This window comes from Sipha flava, unplaced genomic scaffold, assembly GCF_003268045.1.
Source record: "Sipha flava isolate LNK unplaced genomic scaffold, YSA_version1 203_pilon_pilon, whole genome shotgun sequence".
NCBI lineage: Eukaryota > Metazoa > Arthropoda > Insecta > Hemiptera > Aphididae > Sipha > Sipha flava.
The window spans coordinates 1,150,516-1,164,431 of NW_020272799.1; the positions used below are offsets into that span (position 1 = coordinate 1,150,516).

The window sequence follows — 13,916 nt, forward strand, 5'->3', positions numbered from 1 at the left end:
TAATAATAATAATAGTAATTGTTTATAAAGGCCGAAAATAAAATTAATATATTTTAAATATTTTTTAATAGTTTTTTAATAGTACATTTAAATGGCATATTCTAATAATAATCACATTTTTTTATCGGAAATATTAACGAAGAGAGATATGGCTAATTACACATTTTGATATACATACTCTGAATTATATCAAGAGACTTATGTACGAACTGAAATACGTTAAATTAATTACATATTAATAATGGATGTAAGAGTCTAAGTGGATACAACATTCTAAGCATCTCCAGTTCGATTCTTATCCAGATATTGTATTTATTTTAAATATTATCAATAATATTCTTTATGTTTTCAAATGTGTTATCACCTGTACGATAACATTATCCGTTAATAGAATCACATTTTATATTATCACAACTGATATCGGATATTAACAAAAACACGGCCGGCCAATAATATACAATAAGTAGTGGTGGGAGATGGAGGGGGTGGGCAGAAACGAACACGATCGCTGCAGCGGTGAGGTCGTCGGCGACAAATGTTGCGACGGTGACGGAGGCGGCAATAATATTTCTGGGAACGCTGCGTCACTGCCGGTGGGGTTTGTAGTGACGTCTGTAGTAGTGGAGGTGGGAAGTCTGTGACGTGTGTCGTGCACGTGCGTGATCGGGTGGTGGTGGTTCGGAAAGATAAGGAGGATATGCAGGATATGGTGTCAGAACTGTCATAATTATACTACTACTATCGGACACCACTTGTAGTACGTAATGAAATGTTCGTTCTATCATGGCTGGTGATAATAACAATCGGTTTTGTATTCATTGGCTACGAACAAACAAAAGTTATCTGACAGTGGATGTTTCGTTTCTTGTTCTGTCGCATTTCGTAAAACGAAAAAGAACGTTGCCCGCACGTAAAAATTGCACTCGTACAAAATTTTCAAACGCACAGGGCTGTATACTTGATTTTAACCGTTGGGGATGTTTGGAGAAGACGAGCAAATGCAGCGGAACACTCTGACGAAGCGAGGTTACACTGTTATCGAGCGCGTGGCCAAAGGAGGGTTCGGAGTGGTGGTGGTGGCCAGGTCCGCGCGGCATCACCGGCAGATGGCGATCAAAGTGATCGAAAAGTCGTCGGATCGCGGCGCGATGAATTGCGCGTTGCAGTGGTCCGTTAACAACGAGAAACAGTTCGCCGATCTGTTCGACCATCCGTACATCAACGCGTACCACGAGATCATCGAGACGACGAAAAGGTAGGAAAAAACTGATAACGATCGACGAATAAGATGTCATTGGACGGCGGGTGCGCAGGCTGTACCTGGTCATGGAGTACTGGACGGACGGCACGTTGTTGGACTACTACGACGAGGTGGAGTACACGGGCGAGAGCGAGGCGTACGTGTGGTTCGCGCAGCTGTGCTCGGCGCTCGAGTACGTACACGACCGCGGTTTTGCGCACCGCGACGTTAAAATGGACAACGTGCTGCTGGACCGGCGGCGTCGCGTCCGGCTGGCCGACTTCGGCATGTGCGCGGCCGTGACGCGACCCGACCGCCGCCGTCCCGTCGGCCGCGTCCCCGTCGTCGTCCCGTGCCGGTCGGTGTGCGGCAGCTCGCTGTACATGTCGCCCGAACTGCTGGCCCACGGCCCGTACCACGGACAGCTGGCCGACGTCTGGGCCGCCGGCGTGCTGCTCCACTGCCTGGTGACCGGACGGTTCCCGTTCCCATGCGTGGACGGGCGCGCCGACGACCCGCTACTGGTGCGTTAGTTTAGGGCAGTGATCCACATCCTTTTCTCGCCCGTGTCACCTTTAGCCACTAGAATCGAACACCGCGTAACCCATATATCAAGATAGAAAAATAAAAATAAGAATCAGAAAAATAATAAGTACACCCACAATTTATTTGAGTTGCAGGGTTCATATAACACGTTGACGGTTAAAAGTTTAAATTTGCAAATGAAAAAAAAAAATAAAAGTGATTTGTACGACAACTGATGAGAAATTGGGCCCCGGTGGTTTTTACAAAGTTGAGGAAGTCAAGGGTTAATGGTGGAAAGACCGATTCTCGTATTGTCTTCTAGAGTTGTAGAACTACAACACTACTTATCTAGCGACTACAAAATAACTGACTAACGACCCCGGTCAAATCAATACGATAATCGATAATGCAGCGATTTCGCAATATTTTATCTAAACAATATAAAAACAAGAACTTAAAGATATGATATTTACATCACAGTTGTGGCAATAATATGATTTTATTAAAATTAATTATTTTTTTCCTTTTCCCTGGGATAGTTCGTGTCACCCATACACTGTGTCAATGTCTCCCTTGGGTGACATGTCACCCTATTTGAGAACCGCTGGGTTAGGGCGAACAACGAACGCGCTGGAGGGAGGTTTGTTTTCAGGGGGGGGGGGCATGTGAATGCAAACGGACACGATCGAATCGGCACCGTGATGCGGAATGGCGTAGCCAGGATTTTTAGACGAGAAGAACATGTTCTTGGGTAGGTTATGTTTAGAAATGCTTTGAGAGTTTCCGCATAAATCCACCATCGTCAAATTTAAAAACGCATTTCCAGTTTTTTGAAATAGTTTTAAAAGTATTTATTAAAATATGATTAATAATAATAGTAATAAATTAACGGTGGTCAGCTGTGGTAGCACGGTCACGATATAACGTAGAATAAAAACTGTAACGATTGTAAAATGTTAGTGTTGAATGAGTATGCTACAACGTTCACGATAACTACTAAAAAGATAATACTAATCACGGTTGAAGTAATACGCTGTGCCGGTAATAGGGTGGGGCAGGGAAGGATAGAGTCCCGGTGCCCGTACCTCCAAGAAGGCCCGTCGTTATACAAAATTATTTTATTATCTCATTCGCCATAACGTAAGATACAAATTTAAATATTTTTACTGTACTAAAGTATATACAAATATGTACAAATAGTATTTACATCATTGTAAGTAAAAAAAAACCTGGAACCAATGGCGTATTTATGGGGAGTGGCCGAGGGGGTCCGGGCCCCCTCCGAAATGAAAAACAGCATTGTTAAAGATTGTTATTTTTAACATAGATATGTCTTAATGCTAGGGGTTTCCGAAAATTTGTCACAACACTGAGAATGTTGCTAATGCGATAATTTAAAATTTTATATTTATAAAAAAAGTTTATTCTTTTAAGAAAATATGTGGTGAATTTTGAGTGACTCTAATAAAAAATTTGTTTATTACAATGTAAAAATTGAGTTTCTTATTTCTCTAGTGGTGTAAAGACAGTCGAAAAGTATTATAGTGTTAAAGTAATTTTTTTTTGTAATAGTGTGCTTCCTCCTTCCCTTTCACCCAAAAATCAAATACATAATCAGCCCTCTTCCAAATGAAAACCTATATACGCCACTGCCAGTCCAGGGAGCCCTCTAAAGTTCTAGGCGGCCCTAACGCTTATGTATTTACCAATGACAAATACCCGTTATTCGTCTACATTTAGTTTGTACCAAAGTTTTAAAATATTGGAATTCCAAATAGTATTAAATTAATTTAGTAAATACACATACATTCAATCCATAAGGAGAGGGCAATAGCCCCCTTAGCCCCCATCCTCCTGGGCTATGCCACTGTTGCAATGGATGAAACAGGGGATGAGAGGGTCAACGGTAAAAACAATCTAGCGATACGAAACGAATCCGGTGGCTGTCATTCGATCGGGCAGGGGGTAGGAAATCATCAATGAACCCGTGCACATACAATTAAAATACATCGATCAATCGTTTAGTCTTTGATGGGCGTACGGGTGTATTATTTCAACACGTTTAGAAATATGTTTAAGATTATTAAGCATTTTATATATAAGAAGGGTTACGAAGAAAAACGATAATAGCCAATAGTTCTAAACTGTTTAGAGTTTCAGAACTCAAACATTTTTTAAACTTTTTTTTTAACATTTAAGAGATAAAGAACGAAATAATTCATAAAAGTTAATTTTAATACCAACACAATTAATTTTTGATAAATGAAGAAAAATAAATAAATAAATTTACTTTTTAAAACAAACGACAGGATGATTTAATTAACAGATTTTTTTTTCTTTTTTTTACTGGGTCGTTCTGTATGCACAATGTATGCCATACACATTGCACATGTACGCGTGGAATAGGATTCTGTCTAACTTCAAACTAAGATTTCAATATCAAATCAAACAACTGTTAACAGGTAATGAAAAGTCAGGAAGCAGGACACAACTTTAATTCTAACGAAATACAACGACTATCAGATGAATGCCGATCATTTTTCGACAACATATTTGTAAACGAGCGAAACAGAAAAGAAATCAGAGAGCTAAAAAAAACTAAATGGATTGTTAATATGTCACTAAAAATTCAAGTGCCATTTTTTATTATATGAAATATGAATATTAAACGTACTTAACGTAGGAGTGATCATTATTTATTACAATCGAACTGAATTCATGTAATTATAAGAAACCCAAAACGTTATATATGAAAACGGAAACGTTCGATAACCATCATCACTCCAGATGTACGACGAATAAAATAATCGTTATTAAGAAATAAATACGAGGGCGTCATTTAAGTTTTTTTTAAGGGTGTGCAAGCAATTAAAGAGGCTAATTTTTTACCACCACCAGGCCAACATTTATGATTAGCAGTGATTACTGATCAGCCGCGGTGTATGTACAACATTAAAGATTGGAAAACTGAAGGCCAAAGTGGTAAGGCCATGTATCAGTGATGCCTAGGCCAATAATTAAAGATGAAAAAAATCCAGCATGCGTGAGTGCACACCCTGCTTCTCTCCAAATGGTGCCCCTGTCTAGGGTGGTCACTTACCAACAGCCATTGTGATTAACGTGGTTTTCATTCGTATTGTCTTCGTCTGCAATGTAGAACCTCCGTCTTCGTTGGTGACTGTGCATGGGTGGTCGCACGTATCAAGTTCTGTGACTTATTTTTTTCGTACACTGCGGTGTGCCGTCGTAGACATTTGTTAAGTCACTGTGCTGGTGTGGTTGCTTTGGGATAAAATCCGCCATCAATCACAGTCACATATGAGTATTGGTCGACCATATTTATTTCGATTACTTGTGTAAAGGCTGACAGGCCTAGCCGTCAAGGGCAAATTATTATTATATTATTATTATTATTTAGTGTGCGCCGTGTGGGCCACACATTTTTACTATTATTATATCTTGATATACCACTGTAGGGCCTACACTTATATTCATTGTATTTATATTCTTATACTCATATACTCTGGTTGGGGAAGGGATCGGATGACTACCGGCGGCTCAGTTGCATGTGCAAAAGGGCACAATGTTATTCTGAATAGTGTATAGGTAATAACCATAGCTTGGATGTTTATGACTAGGCATATTTTTTTCGCACAACCAGAATTATATCCTAATATGATATAAATTCGATTCAACGTCCATTACCCTGCCCCCCTCCTCCATCCAGATATGTGTGATTTTTTTTTCATGCTTATAATTAGTACGTAATTTATATGAATTTGAACAACTACTTTACCGCTTTTATGATTAGCAAAGTGTTATATTAACAAAATTCAAAGTATTTTAGAAGAATTCCGTATGATTAAAATTTCTTATATCATTATATTCATAATTTTTTTATTAGTATTTATACAAAGGCATATTGCAAACATACTATTTCTATTTTAGACATTTGTATGTTCGATAACATTGGCATGGAATAAAAATAGTAATTATTTTTATTTTCTTAAGAAATATCCGATAGTACGTATCTTACTCGTATTTATGATATACTCCTATATTATATAAATAACTGTTCATTTTAGTCATTTAGCTCTTCAGTGTTGTGTTTACCATATAAGCTTTGATTAGAGTGCAGTGTTTATATAAAATATTTAATTTGGATTTTTTGAGAGATTATTTTAAAATAAAAATATTATTTTATTAAAAATCTTAATAATTTATTACCTTTATTATTAAAAATGGCTGGAAAAAAACCTGTAGTCGATCCGTCCAGGATTAATAACGCGGTATTGCATTTCAAAAATTGAGTTATAGATTTAAATGGAAGTAAAAAAAGTAAGTATAACTACATATTATACATACAATTTATTCATTCACTTGGTTTATAAAAAAATATTTAATATAGTAAAATTGCTAAAGTAATTTTTGGTAGTTAAAGTACTCGATATTGTCAGAATTAAAACTTCTTATGCGTACGAAATGTTTTTGTGAAATTCAAAAATGTTTCCTTTTACTCATAAAATAAATTGTAAAGAAAATTGTATTCAAATTTATGCCATTCGTATTTAATTTATGTACACATTAGGAAATTTTATTATATTTTCATGATTTTTTGGTCAAACTTAAATTATCTAACCGACTTTTTACGAAAACAAATTAAGAACCTGAATCTAATAGTTTATTATAAAATTTAGGTATTCGTATAAGAAAAATGTAGGAAAAAGAGGGCAGATTGATATCAAAAACTTACGGATATTAAGATCTAGACTACAGGTCATATTAGATCTATAATAAAAAATTACCTTTTTTACATCTTATATACTTTAAAAAAAAAATAATACTGAACAATTAACTTATTTACTAATTTATTATAAGTATTTTTTTTCTTCGATACAAGTATGTTAATACTAAAAACAATAAATCATATTTCCTTTTACATAATGAATCACCATCACCATGTACGTTTATATATTAAGTAGTATCAATTTGTTAAATATTTTGTGTTCGATATTTTCTGACTTGTTCATGAGAAAACGGCGTTCAGACATTTTCATTTGAGCAAGGAACATTTTCGAGCGCCACCTTTCGCGTCACGCTCAATCAGTGTTGGGACTTATCTAAATAAATTTATCTAGATAAATTATCTTGATAGATTTTTTGTAATCTTTTATCTTATCTAGATAAATAACGCTAAGTTATTTAATTACTTATCTAAGATAAAATTTTTATTTATCTAGATAATGTTCTGTATTCTTGCCAAGATTATAGTTATTTTTATTCATGTACGGAGACGAATCTAAGAAATCAGAGATCATCAAAATCGGTCTAGCCATTCTTGATTTATAAATTCTGTAAATAATGACTTTTTTTAATACATATAGATTTTTTATTCATAATCATAATAAATTCATACTATACAACGTTCCCGACCGTTAACGATTGTGATCGTGCATCGATGGTATGTCAAGTAAGTGGGGGATGCGTAAATTCGATTGCGATTTAGTCGGGACACGGGTTACTTCTCTCGTGGCACAAAGTATAGTAACACCAGTAGATTTCCTTTCATGGGGTCACTAAAAATAATAGTGTATGCCAACCCTCCTATAAATCTTCAACATTTAAAAAACAAAATTATGAAAGCTATAATATGATTATTGTTCTCCATAATGAAATTAAAAAAAGAGTATAACAATTGATGTATAAAATTTTTTGTATATATTATACATATGTTTATCTAAAACAAATATTTTTGGAATCCATATGATGTTTGTTCTTAAGGTCTATTACGCATTTGTTTTTAAAAAGAAGCATAATGTTAATGTATATGTAGTTATGTAGTTTTTTTTCCAACATTCTGGAGTGTGGGACCTATATTCCTTTTAGTAGTTTTATTGGGTTTTCTATAGGATGCTCTTCTTGTATGTTTTTTGCTTGTGGTATTTTTATTATGTGGTGTGAGTGTCTTTATTTTTCCTATTATATTCTGATTTTCTATGGTTGTTTCTGTGAATTCATTGCAGTTGGAGGAAGTGTGTCCGATTTTTTACATTTGTAAAATTTACATCCTTCGTGATTAATTATAAGAGAATTAGGAAGATTTAAGGTGGTTTCTGTGGATATGAACATTTACTTCGGAACGTTAGGATGTGTACAAGTCTTTCTTTTTTAACGCCTTATCTGAAGTGAATTATTTACCTGATGGGGCTTATATCAATGTCACTAAGTTAATTTAGAATTGTTTCATTTGGGATTGTTGGACATACGTTTGATATTATTATTCTTTTATCGTGGTTAAAATATTTTCTTATTTTTATTGGTTTTTCGTTGATTGTTATTGGTGTTGGGTGATTAAAGACGCAGTCTACCAGTTCTACCAATGATAGGAATATGCAGAATCTATCTTTAGATATGCGTGACATGAATAATATGTTATATATAATGTAATATATTTGGTTATTTCTGTTTTTTTTTTCTTGCATATGGCGTAGGTTTATTGGTGAAAAACAAAATTAAATAAACATAAAATAAAACTAAATAAACATTAAATTAGCAAAGTAACGAGGACTAGAGTAGATAGATTTACAATAAACTAATAAATAAATTTAACAATAACAAAGATAATAACAATAATAAGAGCTCATAATATATTTAAAGGCGAACGTTGGTTTTAGACAGCCAATCCATTGCTTCGTCATCGCCCTTGTGAAGTCCCTCTATTCCTCCCTTGTATCTAGTTTGAGGACATTCCTCCACAATGTGTTTGATGGATTGTATTTAACCTCAGTCGCATAAGGGAGAGTTTTTTAACTTCCATTTATGTAGAAGGTAGTTACAATTACCCTGCTCTGTTCGTATCCTTTTTAGATTGGTCCATAAGGCTCTCGGGCAGCCAAATCCTGGGACTCTTTGAGTTGGGTCGCTTATCAGATGTCTATTTTTTGCAGTACCTTTTTCCCAGTGTTGTTTCCACATATCCTCCATGCTATCAAAACTATTTTCTATTGACCAGATTGGGTTTCTTGATCTTAACCTTTTAGATGGTGCGCTATTCATGTCGTTATATACAAGGAGATTCACTAATGTATTGATTTTCTGTAACAGTTTGACAGTTGAGAGATGCCTTCGAATCGCCGGGGCAGCTACATTCGAAAGGACTGGAAGCCACTGTAGGTTGGTAGCCCGGACACAGCCTGTGATTATTCGCATAGTATTATTCAACTAGGTGTCAACCTTTTTGCATGTACACTTCTCTCCCAAACAGGGGCGCAATACTCCGCGACGCTGTATACCAAGGCTAGGGCCGATATGCGTAGTACATTTGCTCGGCAGCCCCAGCTTGTTCCGGCAAGTTTACTAATAATATTATTCCTTGTTTTCAGTTTATTTTTTACATCTTCAAGGTGTTGGTTGTAGGTTAACGTTCTGTCCAGTTTGATCCCAAGATATTTTGAAGCATTGTCATTCCTTAGTTTGGTTCCCTGAACTGTCAAGTTATGATTGTATCGTTTCTGAAATTTTTCGCAAAACTTTTAGTACATTTTCCATCCACCGTGCAAAGCGATGAACTATTCATATTGCCGCATGGGCCATGAACCATGTTTGCTGTAACAATATCAAACAACATTTGATCAGTAGACGGGTCTAAAATCTCCGCAGAAATTATACTTTCGATTTCTTCAAAGTGTATTTTATCGATTAACTAAACCAAAATGTGGTCATGAGGTAATCCCCGCTTTTGGCATTCAACGGAAGTAATATAAGTACAGAATCTTTATTTCTTGATATTAATAATTCTACGTTAGTAAAGTTTAAAATGAATAAACACTTGTATATTTATTTTAAAATAAATACCTATTGATTATTATAATCTAATATTTATTACCTTGCTGAATACGTGCAGGCTGAAAATGTAATTTCATTTGCTTTGGATTATTAGCATCTTCCATTAACTCTTTATGAAATTTCGCAGCTCTTTTTGCTGCTCCCGATATCGATTTAGGCCCCATTAAAAATATTTTCGAAAAAATATGAAACAAATCTAATAATTATAATTTACTTAAAAGTTAAAACACTATAATAATAATGAGCTCGAGACAAAAACTTATTCTCTCGACACTCGTACTCGTACGTATAAATAAAACGAATGAGGGAAATGCCGGGTATGTTATCGAATAATCAATAATAAATCACTGTCAATTATTCTCCTCACTACCGGCAACTATACCTGTATTATAATCAGTGCCGTATTTCTCAGTAAACCCTATAAGCGGCAAATCATTTTTAATATTACATTTTTATTATATGTAACTAAAATGAATACAACTAATTATAAAATGTTTTATTTTATTAAAGCTGATAGGTACTACCCACTGTGCATTGGAAGTTACAAAACATTGATGCTATGTTGAATTCAGGTTTCAAAAAAACATTACACAATTAACATCAGCACGATATTCTATAACTGTTTTATAAAAATAATATTTTTCGTGTCAACAACTAACATTCTTTAAATGTTTATGATTTATCAGTGACATGATATTACAATGAAACATGTATACTATATCATGAAGCTGTTTCTTACAAATTTCAAATAATTTATAAATAAACTGACCCATTCGATATCTTTTATTCGGAATCGTTTTTCAAGTGCCGTCATATACCGGTTTACATTTATTTTCGACTACCTAAATAGATTTTAATCATTTGTTGTAACATCTAAATTTGGAATCAAAATGTTATTCATGATTGGCGTATTCTAACAGTTCAAACCTGCTCACATTCACATACGAGTAGACATCTTACTGTTGGCGTTTATAATAGACATAATGAATGTTTAATTATGTGTCTATTTCCTACTTAAAAAAAATGGAATTTGATTATGATGAACATATCTATATAACTAAATTTGCCACCTATTTTATTTGTTTGTACGATACATAAAAAATATAAAAAATACAATTATTGTGGTTCATATTAGGTAGGTAGGTAGGTAACCTACCTAATTAGTAATTATGTTCACATAATGAATAAATGTCTAATTTTCTTTTCTCCGTGAAGTATTAGAAAAAAGAAATGTATGGTATCCACTTTATAATATAGAGTATCTTAATCTTTATTTTATAAAATAACTTTTTATTACAACAATACTAATGTCTGGCGGACTCAAACAGTTTTTAATCTTTGCTGTAAAAATACGATTCTGAAAATAGTATAGTATAGGTATAAATACAACAATTTTACTACGTACTTCTCATGTTAGGGGTAGTTTAGGATGTGTTAGTCGTAGGTCAGTTAGGTAGGTAGATATGGAGATTATCACCTAGCAGTGGTTCAATTTCCAATGTTGAATGTTATTTTTTCTTTTTTTTCGTTTTAAAATAATTAAATTATTAACTTGATTTGAAACATCTATGCAACATAATATTGCACAGTGGGGTAATGTGTCAACATAACATTATAGGTATGTATTTTTGATGTTATATACAGATTACTTGAACACATTGGGTATGTATTGCAATGAAACAATGCATTTATATTTCAAAATATGTGCTTACAATGTTTCCTCAGTGTCAGCAAAAACAGGGCATTAAGTGTTGCAGCAATGTTTTTCATACACATATGCAACTCGCATTGCGATGTTACAGGTTCCAGTAAAGTGTCGCTGAAACATTTATACAACAATTCATTGCACAGTGGGTAGGCACTAACTATTTAATTTTGAGTATAATTTAAAAATGAACTATTTAAACATTTTTTACTACTATGTTGTTTATCATTATATTTTATATAATTTTAATATAACAACTTACCCGTAATAATTGTGATTTTACTGCATATATATACTTAAAAATTCTTAAAAATCTAAAGAACAAAATAATGTATGTGAATAGGTAAATGAAGAAATCAGAGATTATTACGTATTTATTAGTTATTTATTTTTTATTTATTGGTAAAAAAAAATGTAATGCCGTATAATAATAGGCTTATTCGATATAAATATAAAAATGGTAAGACATAAGTTAAATTTTTTAATAATTTTAAAAAACGTTTATATTTATACAAATAAATAGCTAAAGATTACACGAAAACAAATAAATTAAATGGGAAATCTTGAATTTCAATCAACATCCAACAGCAATAATTATCAATTTGAAATGTCTGTATCACAGGAAGTCCAAGAAAGACACATTGCGTTATATCCAAAAGAACATAGTACTGCTTAAAAGTTTTCTAACTTTAATGTAAGACTTAAAGATAAATATATATTTATCTTTAAGTCTTACATTATAATAGGTAATATATATTACCCACTGTGCAATGGAATATTTCAGCAATGTTTTTACAATATAAATTTGTAACTTGTAATGTTACATTTAAAGTGACATTTACGTAATTGTAATGTGTATGGAACTGCTTATGTCCTGAGAAAGTAACTTCAATTGTAATATGAATACAATGCTTTACATTAACATTCTATGAACGTTACAAGTAATACTCTATGCCCGTTACAAGGAATACTCCATGCACGTTACAAGTAACATGAAATTAATGTTACTAAATAACATGAAATGAATGTTACTAAGTAACCAGTGGCGGATTTAACGGTCGTTTAGTCGGCGAATGCCGACGGGGCCCCTTCTTAAATTATTCACTGAGGCCCTGAAAAATGATAGTAATTTTTTTTTAAATTTTACCGGAAAAAAAAATTATGGTACAAATTGTAATATCGTTTACAATTACTATTTTTATTTATAACAAAATAATTTAAATATACAGGAAATACTCAAGAGTACTCCGAATACTTCAAAAATAGAACATTTTATTTATAAACAAAGTAAAAAAGATCGAATGTAGATATAGTTAGAAATACTGTTAATATTGATTATAGAATTCATATAATTTCCGAGTATGTACACTATACAAGTATATGAACAATGATTTATTATCAGTTTCGCTGCATTACGTTATTTCTAATGTACTATTTTCCATTTTCGTATCGCGAGTGTAGCGAGTAGCTTTGTAAAATGGGGCTAAGGATTTTAGTGATACATTTATTACGAGGCCCCTCTTTTGGATTTGCCGACTTTATTTGAACCTTTAAATCCGCCAATGTAAGTAACATATGCATCTTAACCAATTCTTTAATGATATTCAAATTATTTTTATAAATAATTATATTATATTTTTATTAGTATGGGTTTCAACCATAGCTGTTACCAAACTATTTAACTATATCAGTTTCTTCGCACCATTCGGATTATGCTATCATGTGTGTTGAATTTATTATTTCCATATACATAAATTCTAATTAAAATTCATATTTTGAATGACCTTTTTTTTTTCTATGCTCTGACCCGCTAGATTTAAATTTTCTAAAAATTGGCCCTCTAGTGACTTCGAGTTGCCCATCCCTGGTTTATAGGATAAAAACGAAAGGTTTTTATCATTATCTAGCAAACAAAACACAAACAACTTAAGTTGTTACTGCGTCGAATGGACACGTCTAATCTCCCCTGTGATCATCCGTGCTATGCAGTCGTGCGAAAATACCCGGACTGTTCAAGGACGAAATTCATGATCGTATCATGTACGAATTCGTCGCACTTCGGGCAAAGTCTTATGCATACGAAATCGAACACATAGAGACGTTCAAATCCAAAGGGATAAGGGAGCACGTAATTCGAAACCATTTGACGCTTGCGGATCACAAACGGTGTTTGTTTGAGACGCATGATGTTGACGGCGACGGTAGCGATGAACATAACAACGACGACGACGTTGAGAGTGATGAAGAAAGGCGAAAACGGTTGGCGGTGGAATGTAGTCGGACTGTGATGGAAAACATTTACCAGCAGATTGCTGGTAATTTCACAATGTTATCCCCACACCCGAGCTATATGCCGTAATAAATAATAATTTTTATAAATTATACAAATCAAAAACCAAGTAAATATGTTTATATAATACATTCTTTATACGTAAACATTGCTATCAGATGTAGTAACACATATATTATAATAAATAAAAATAACTGCTTAATCTTCACCTTTAATTATTTGAATGTAAAATTATATATATTTTATTCTTTATATTGCTTTCAGTTTTTTTTTTTTTTTTTTTGTCCAGAATATAATTATTTATCGTTGGA

General features: G+C 33.4%; 1 protein-coding gene across 1 annotated transcript; it reads left to right on the top strand.

Moving 5' to 3' along the window:
* Positions 1–1,326: 1,326 nt before the first annotated feature.
* LOC112682435 (CBL-interacting protein kinase 25-like) lies at positions 1,327–1,773 on the top strand. The gene has a single exon (XM_025553038.1). It carries the CDS (start codon positions 1,327–1,329, stop codon positions 1,771–1,773), a length of 447 nt encoding a protein of 148 aa, XP_025408823.1.
* The last annotated feature ends 12,143 nt before the right edge of the window (positions 1,774–13,916 follow it).